General features: G+C 34.8%; 1 protein-coding gene across 1 annotated transcript; it reads left to right on the forward strand.

Moving 5' to 3' along the window:
• The first annotated feature begins 512 nt into the window (after positions 1-512).
• On the forward strand, positions 513-5,733 carry LOC123547381 (techylectin-5A-like). Its single transcript, XM_045334431.2, has 2 exons — positions 513-558; positions 2,926-5,733. The coding sequence occupies exon 2, from the start codon at positions 2,943-2,945 to the stop codon at positions 3,915-3,917; it is 975 nt and encodes a 324-aa protein (XP_045190366.2). The 5' UTR covers positions 513-558; positions 2,926-2,942; the 3' UTR covers positions 3,918-5,733.
• The last annotated feature ends 3,299 nt before the right edge of the window (positions 5,734-9,032 follow it).

Consider the following 9,032-nt stretch of genomic DNA (forward strand, 5'->3'; position numbering starts at 1 on the left):
CGGAAATATACTCAAGCAACGACTCGCAGTTTTCTTATCTCTTTCGTTCACTTTGTTTCATTATCATTATAGAGTATATTTTCATATTTCCCAAAAACTTACACATAAAAAATTTATTGCTTCTTTTATCTATGATACCATCCAAGTTATATAATTTATCTGACAACTTCATCACTCTGTGGTCTGTCATATTGACGTTGCTATATGGCGTCGAAATCAGAATGTACGGGCGTACAGTTTAATCGGAACCATTGTGATTATGGCGCGTTTGACATACTACGTCATAAGTCGGTTGTATTACCGTTTTTGTTACTGTTTATAGTAAGATATATAATAATGGTTAAAATAATGTTCAAATTTATGAACAGATGTAATAGTATATTACACGCTGGAATAGTTAAGGTGTAATTATTTTGATGGCTGGTATTATGCCTACGAAAATATACAAAAGTATCCTTTGAACAGCCCATATTGCTATATCGATGAATGTATAAATACAGAGAAAACTGCTGTTCAGGTACACAGCTTCTATAACAATTGGAAAATATTACTCGGAAGGTAAGACGATTTTGACAGTTTCATTAAATGGCACTTTGGCTGTTTTGCTTTGTTTTTATATGCTAAAATGCTTTATACAAGCTTCTAACGCAAACATCGCCTCAATACTTTTGGCAATTTTATAACACTAGAGGTATATGTATGAAATTTCTTAGACATTTAGACCTGAGATTATATAGAAATTACAACATTTTCCAAAAGTGCATTTTATTTATCTTACAACATCTTTCAACCACATATATGTATATTTTGTTTTTATTCAACGAGCAAAATGATTTAGAAAGGTACAGAGGTTGGGATATTGAATTTCAATATATGGCCAAATAAATTGTTTCGAAGATGTATATCCTGTTTATTTAAGGAATTATATGTACCAATATTAAAGCTGGTCCGTGTAAAAACCGTTCTTAAAGAATTTTACACTGTTTACGCAAAATAATTATGAGCATATCTATATCGGTTCTTGTATATCCATGCATCCCGACAGAACAATTTTAGGTAACCCAGTTCAACAGAAACAAATTTTCAAAATTTCAAGGTTTATTAGCTTTATTTCTTTTAAATACATGTAATATATCATATTGTAAGTTTAACAAATATCGCAAGTATATCACATGCACGCATCTATGACTAAATCTAAAAAGTCTTATATATTCACGAACGACTGCATACCTGCAAGACAATATCTTTTTGGGTGTGATTACAAGGTATTGTATATTTTCCATTTGATGTTTAGCTACACTTTTTATTTAGTTTGTGTACATATCATTTTAAGTTTTTGAGTGAATTTATAGAATAAAATTATTCCTAAAACGGTTGAAAATTCCTTCATCAAAACGACTAGTTGACGAGCAATTCATAACCAGTCAATGCATTTTGATAAGTGTCAGAGGTCTATACCACTTTTGAGGTGTAGTATTAATATTTTCATTAAGTTGATAATCAGACAATAAAGATTTTTTTTTCTGGGGTTCACGGTTGTGTTAACCTAATCCCTATCCATGACTCTAGTTACATCAATGATTATCGGAATGGAACTGATTTAACTAAGAAAGTGAGTACTGGCACATATTTGGTTCAAAAAATAAGAAAGTTATCGCCGTTTTTCGAATATTACTGATGCAGGTCTCTGCATTGACACAACGCTGAAATACGCGAATGAATGCAAAAATGATAAAAGGGGTTCATCGATGCATGAACATCTCTGCTAAGCCAGTCGAATTGCTTGAATCGATAAACATTAGAAATATAATTTTGTAATAGCTGGATTAACTGCACTTATATTCGCTTTTCATCTTTCAACTTACTTGCTTTCTGGAACGGACAAATGCCTGGTTATTTAAGAAAGCATTTGCCTTTTATGCATATGCCTGGGGTGATTTTGCTTGTTATCGAACTTGGCCGAGATATTATGTCCATAAACACTGTCACAAAGTTTGGCGCAGATCAGAAGAAAAATGTTTGACTTAGAGGGTGGACAAGGCTAAAATTGCAGATTTTGAGTAATTCAAGGGCCATAACTCAAGAGTGCCTCAGGCGATTTTGCTGGTTATCAAACTTGGCCGAGATATTATGCCCACAAACATTGTCACCAAGTTTGGTGAAGATCGGATGAAAACTGTTTGACTTAGAGAGCGGACATGCTTTTGGACGCCCCGCTCTTTCAGAGACGGGCGTATAAAAAGGGCTTACAAACTAGTTAAGGTTGAATGCGCCCTATTTTTGTTTTGCCGAATTTCGTCCTGAAATTTATACTGTACAAAATTCAGGATATATGCGATTGAGTTCCGATTTTATTTTGTCCCCACATTGTTCGAGTTTTTAGTTGTTGTGTCAAAAACATGGCCCCTGACGTCACTATTCGTGCAACGCCCAGTTCCGAGTGCTCTCGGCATTTTTCCTTCTCTGCGCTCAGAATGTCATATTAATGGAAAAAACAAAATAATTGTCTCTTTGCATTCAGAAAATGCTACTCAATGGTACTAAATACGGCAAAATAAAATTGACGCTTAAGACGCCAGAGACGATATTATGACGCCAGAACGGAAAAACTCACATCAAGTTTTGCCTTTTATCGTAGATATTTAACAAATCATGAAAATTTCTATTTTTATTTTTTCCCCACTTCTGCAATGTGATTTTAAATAATTTCTTTTTATGGATAAAATGTTAGTATTAAATGACTTAGTGGTATAACGAATAAAGCTTTAATAATATGTTTAATTATTTTCAAAGAGAAATCTGCTTTTTAAAAACAATTCAAGGACAATTTCCTTAGAATGAATAACTTGGTTCCAATTGTTTTGTGTTTTCTAGTAGATTGCTAACGCATTTGACTGCATTTTTGATGTTTGATGATTTTTTCAGCCAGTACATGCATCAAGATGAATCCAACCTTCTTAGTGTTTGCACTATCTGTGAGATTTATCGCCTCCCAAGATAGTTTTTGCATTCCGGTCGTCAAAATGCAAGCCGGCAACAACAGTGTATCATCTGGTGGAAAGGAATATGTCACAAAAGAACATTTCGATGATTTAGTGAGTCAACTGTTTGTTAATATATCCGGTCGTATCAGTGAATACAAGTACGAGAGTGAACAAGCTGGAAAGACCTACGCCACGAAAGAAGATATTAAGGAGATGATGAGGCAGCTGTACTTTAACATATCAACTGAAATGAATCAAAAGAGATGTAAAGACTCCACTGAAAGTCATAAGGCTTATACGAAACCTCGTGACTGTCAGGATATCCAAACTGAAGGTAATTTGACAACCGGTACTTATACAATATACCCAGGTAAAAACACTGGTGGAATCTTGGTAAGGTGTGACATGAACACAACAACCGGGGGATGGACAGTTATACAACGACGCACTTCGAACACAGACTTTTATAAAACATGGAATGAATACGAAGGTGGATTTGGTAACATTAAGGACAATTTCTGGCTCGGTAACCGTCATATTCATGAAATAACTAATCAGGGTCAGTACAAACTGCGTGTTGATCTCACAAGTATGAAAGGCGAGACGGCCTACGCAGAGTATCGTGCATTTTCTGTTGGTGATGCTGATTCAGGCTACAAGCTGTTTGTTGCCGGGTACAGTGGTACCGCTGGAGACAGTCTGACAGGAAGAGGAAATGGAATGAAGTTTTCTACACACGACAGGGACAATGACGTCGATACCGGAAACTGCGCAGTGACGTATCACGGCGGGTGGTGGTACGATAAATGTCATACTTCCAATCTCAACGGGGAGTATGGATATACAGGATATGCGAAAGGTCCAGTCTGGCAGCCATGGAAAGGATACTATGCTCCAATGAAAACTACGGAGATGAAAGTAAGAAGAATTTAAGAGAAACCATGAAAAGCGATCATATTTTTGACTAAACCTAAATACAATTTTACAGATCTTTATACCTTTTTCACCTGAATCTGGAACAACTGATACGTATTAGACCTTCCTGCCTGAATGCAATTTTAGATCTATTTCGTTTTTCTTTTTTTTTTTTTTTTTTTTTTTTTTTGTTTTGACTTAAGTTCTGCAATAGACAATATAACTTCATGAACACTATTTTCTGCAACTTTACCTTAACAACATATCTCCCAAAAGCCAATATTCTAATAATTTCATGATATATTGTTTCTTACTGTTTTAGCAGTTAGATAAGTATATAGGACACTTAGTGATTCTGTATATATGTTCCAAACAATGTAGAAAGAAAAGCTTTTGCATACAAATTTTAACCTGCTGTATGATGCTACATCAGTGGAATAATTATACCATTCTATAAATTGTTGAGCTAGGAATAGATGTTTTTCCTAGACAAATTTGGTTAATTTCAATTTACCGACGAAATATTTTATTATTTTTTTCTTATGATTTAAATTCATTTTTAATTTAACTTATCCACACAAAAAAGAGTGGCAGACTGTCACAAAATACGCCCGTCATCGACTTTGGTCTAATTCAAGAGCCATAATCCAAGACTGCATGGGACGAGTTGGCTGATTATCGAACTTTGCTGAGATATTTTGCCCACAAACATTTTCAGCAAGTTTGGTGTAGATCGGATGAAAACTGATCGACTTAGAGTGCGGACAAGGCTATATTCCCAATTTTTCAAGTAATTCAAGAGCCATAATCCAAGAGTGCCTGGGGTAATTTTGCTGGTTATCAAACTTGGCCGAGATATTATGCTCACAAACATTGTCACTAAGTTTAGTGAAGATCTGATATAAACTGTTTAACTTTGAGGGCGGACAAGGCTAAATTTGCAGATTTTCAGTAATTCAAGGGCCATTTGTAACTCAAGAGTGCCTGGGGTGATTTTGCTTGTTATCGAACTTGGCCGAGATATTATGCCCATAAACACTGTCACAAAGTTTGGTGCAGATCAGAAGAAAAATGTTTGACTTAGAGGGTGGACAAGGCTAAAATTGCAGATTTTGAGTAATTCAAGGGCCATAACTCAAGAGTGCCTCAGGCGATTTTGCTGGTTATCAAACTTGGCCGAGATATTATGCCCACAAACATTGTCACCAAGTTTGGTGAAGATCGGATGAAAACTGTTTGACTTAGAGAGCGGACATGCTTTTGGACGCCCCGCTCTTTCAGAGACGGGCGTATAAAAAGTGCTTACAAACTAGTTAAGGTGGAATGCGCCCCATTTTTGTTTTGCCGAATTTCGTCCTGAAATTTATACTGTACAAAATTCAGGATATATGCGATTGAGTTCCGATTTTATTTTGTCCCCACATTGTTCGAGTTTTTAGTTGTTGTGTCAAAAACATGGCCCCTGACGTCACTATTCGTGCAACGCCCAGTTCCGAGTGCTCTCGGCATTTTCCTTCTCTGCGCTCAGAATGTCATATTAATGGAAAATACAAAATAATTGTCTCTTTGCATTCAGAAAATGCTACTCAATGGTACAAAATACGGCAAAATAAGATTGACGCTTAAGACGCCAGAGACGATATTATGACGTCAGAACGGAAAAACTCACATCAAGTTTTGCTACAAATTTTGCCTAAAAATCCAGTTTATAAAAAATCGGCTCGAAAAAAATATGTATAACTTTGGTATGTTGTTTCAGAGTATGTGTACGTCTAGCAGACACATAAATACATAGGGGTCACAGACTTCTATTTTCGCAATATAATATAACTTTACCCCACCCCCACATGGTTTGAGGCTATTTGACGTTACAGTTAAAAAGAATGTGTTTTCAACATTCAAAACTCACGCCTGTTAAAAACAAAATGTACTTATTGTAAGAAAATTTCAAGACATATTCGATCTGAACTGTAGATGCCAGGTAAGGTGAAAGGAAAACACCTTTGACAAAATATTTTCTATACTATTGTCCGTAAGTATTGATTGGCACTCATTAACCTTTGCTAATATTTTCGGTCGTTTTCGTTACTTTACGCAATATTGTATCCTGAAAAGATCTATTATTACACAAATAACCTTTATAATTAACCGTCTGACTTACACGCTCGGAATTACTTCTGATCATTTTTTTTTAAATTCAAGTTAATGTAGTGTTATCGTATTTGCTTTTATCCTTTCAATATTTGTTTGCAACGGATTTTAATTGTTTTCTCTTGTAATATCAATTTTCGGGAATAATTTGTCTTTTTATCTAAGAGATTTTTATTCGACACTTTCTACAAAATATCTTGAATAGAATAAAATGTACAATAAAAACTGATGAGATAACTGTAACAATTTTCCGGCCTGTAAAATGTGGAGATCAAATTTGAAAAAAAAAAGATGATCAGACTGAGGACTCAGATCCACAACCCCGAAAATGATTGCTATTCGTTTTGTCCCCGCAGCTACTTGCGATATTTTGCAAATCATCAAGAAATATTTACGCAATAGTTATATCGCTATTTCGGTTCGAACACCGAGAATTAAAAAACGGAAATATTCGGAATATTCATGAGGGCCGGGTCAATACTTACGGACAATGTCCACTATTATCCGTAATTATTGACCTTTCCTCATTAATTTTCGCCAATATTTTCAGGCGTTTTCGTTGATGCACGCAATATTTGTATCCTGGAAATATATTTATTACTAAAGTAACATAATCAATGACACGGCGGCATACTGATAAGCACGTTACCACGGGTTCGAAATCACTTAGATCATTCTTTAATGTAATGTAATATTATCTATACCTGTTTCAATTTTACATTATGGTATCATATTTCATGAATTTTAATTGTTTTCTCTTTTAGTATTTATTTTCTGGAACGCCGGTGTCAGATAAGATACTTTTAAAACAATGTTATACCACTTATTTAAAACGGGTAATAATTGATAACTTTTAATAAATACACCATAAATATCACGATACGTTTGATAAAATAAGTGGTAAGTTTGAATATAAAATTGGGGGACGTAGGACTGGAACCCACAACACTGATATTGGCAGCTAAACGCTTTGTCTGCACAGCTACCTGCACAATGCGACAATATATCGATTAAGAATTATATAATTATGTAATAGTTATATCGCTATTTATGTTCGGACACCGAACATTAATTTACGGAAATATACGAAATATTCATGAATGCCATGTCAACACTTACAGAAAATATTTGCTAACCATTTTTTATATCCTTTTGATGTTTTCAAAATGCAGATTCAAAGCTTGAAGAATACTTGTATTTTCTGTTATTATCGGTTTACCGTTAACCTTTTATCCTGGTACATACCGCCAACTCTTGCAAATTTGTAAAAAAGCTAGTATGCGGCCTGTTCGTTCAAATGTAATTTTATGACATGAGGATTTGCCTGATTTTACCAGAAATATTTATCGACGCATGTCAGACGGTTCAACGCTCCATTTCACATCTAAAATCAGCACGAAAATAGTATATCGGATCCTATATCACACTAAAATTTTTCACACTAATTAATTTATGGTGAATCGTGAAAAAAAATCTACTATTTTAGACATCAATCTCCACATCTCATTCATGCGAGATTACGAGTTGAGAGAAGAGTCTGTGCTATCCGCATAATGCTGAGCAACTGGTACTATTTAACGACTGGCAATCAAAGTCGCGACCTTCCGCACGAGAAAGACAGATACAGAGAGACAAAGAGACAGAGTGAGGTCATAGTTAGGCAGAGTAGCTGTCTAGCGCCTGAAAAATAGATCTTCAGATGACGATAACGTTTTGCAGCTGGTCCGACGCTGAGAATTTATTCTTGAGACAATGTATTTTTATTACAGTTAAGCACAACTGCAGGTCCGATGCAAATAATTTATTTCTTGGCGGCAACCTTTTAATCAAGTGCAGTAACAAACTCTTAATAAAGTAATAAATAATATGAAATAAGGCAAAGCCTCAAAGCGAGCTCAAAGAAATCGGATTTAAATAAAAAATTATGCATCATTTACTTGTCACAAAGAAACTCTTCACTACTCAAAAGAATGCGCGAGAACCTATTCACTTGAAAACAAAGTCTACATTTAGTGTCACCATACCTGTAACTGTGAATATAACAGTGAATATCATAGTTTGCAAAATTTATGGGAAGCCGGTGTCACGGTGACGTCATTACCGCGTTCCCGTGGCTTTCTGCTTATTAATGACTTTTTTCTCCATCTTCTAGCCAATACTTGATCTTTTAAATGAAAATATTTTTTTCAAACAACTTGAAATCTTTCTTGCATTATTGTTGAGTGATGAATAAGTTTTAGCAATTGAATGAAGTTATGTCACTGCCAATAGAAATATTTCCTGTGAGCAATATCAGGCCAAAGACCACAGTTATTTTTACTATATGTTCTATATACACACTGTACAATATTGCAATTTTGTCTGCATTCCAATAAAAAAAAAAATTACCTGCCCTAAATAGAACTATTCAAGAGAAAAAATTCCAGCCACAAGAAATTATGGGTTGACCGGCTCCTTTTTTCCAGTATGTTTACCCAAATCATACGCCTATGGTAAATAGTCTTTTGACGGCTGCAAACAGGCAAAATCTGTCCTCTTCAAGTGGTTTTGCATATTCAGACAATTTAATCCTATCAAAATTCACATCTAACTATTATTTCACATCTCCTCTCTTAAACTATGCCTTTTAGTGCATGTCTTTCATTCAATTTTTCACCAATATTCACTATCAAACAGAGGAACTATTTTCCGAGTAAGCACTTCCTTATTGTGGTCAACCAAGGGCAAGTAACTGTGATCTTGTCCCTAGTTAGTACAGATTTGTCGGTGAATTCAAATAATATTCTAGCAAAATAAAATATAGGGTATTTCGAAGAAATCCTGATGTTTTCAGGTCATTCTATCATTTAATTTGAAACTTACAGCCTTTTTCCTATGATAGGTGTATACAGAACTCTGACCAAACTGCAGGCCGTAGAATTGTGTGAAATTCCAAAACTAGAATTGCTATATTTTTTTCATTTCTTACAATTTTATCATCAA

The sequence above is a fragment of the Mercenaria mercenaria genome, chromosome 9 (assembly GCF_021730395.1).
Source record: "Mercenaria mercenaria strain notata chromosome 9, MADL_Memer_1, whole genome shotgun sequence".
Taxonomy (NCBI): domain Eukaryota; kingdom Metazoa; phylum Mollusca; class Bivalvia; order Venerida; family Veneridae; genus Mercenaria; species Mercenaria mercenaria.

Bases quoted from the DNA above. Each gene is read 5' to 3' on its own strand.
- LOC123547381 (XM_045334431.2), top strand. From the start codon at position 2,943: ATGAATCCAACCTTCTTAGTGTTTGCACTATCTGTGAGATTTATCGCC.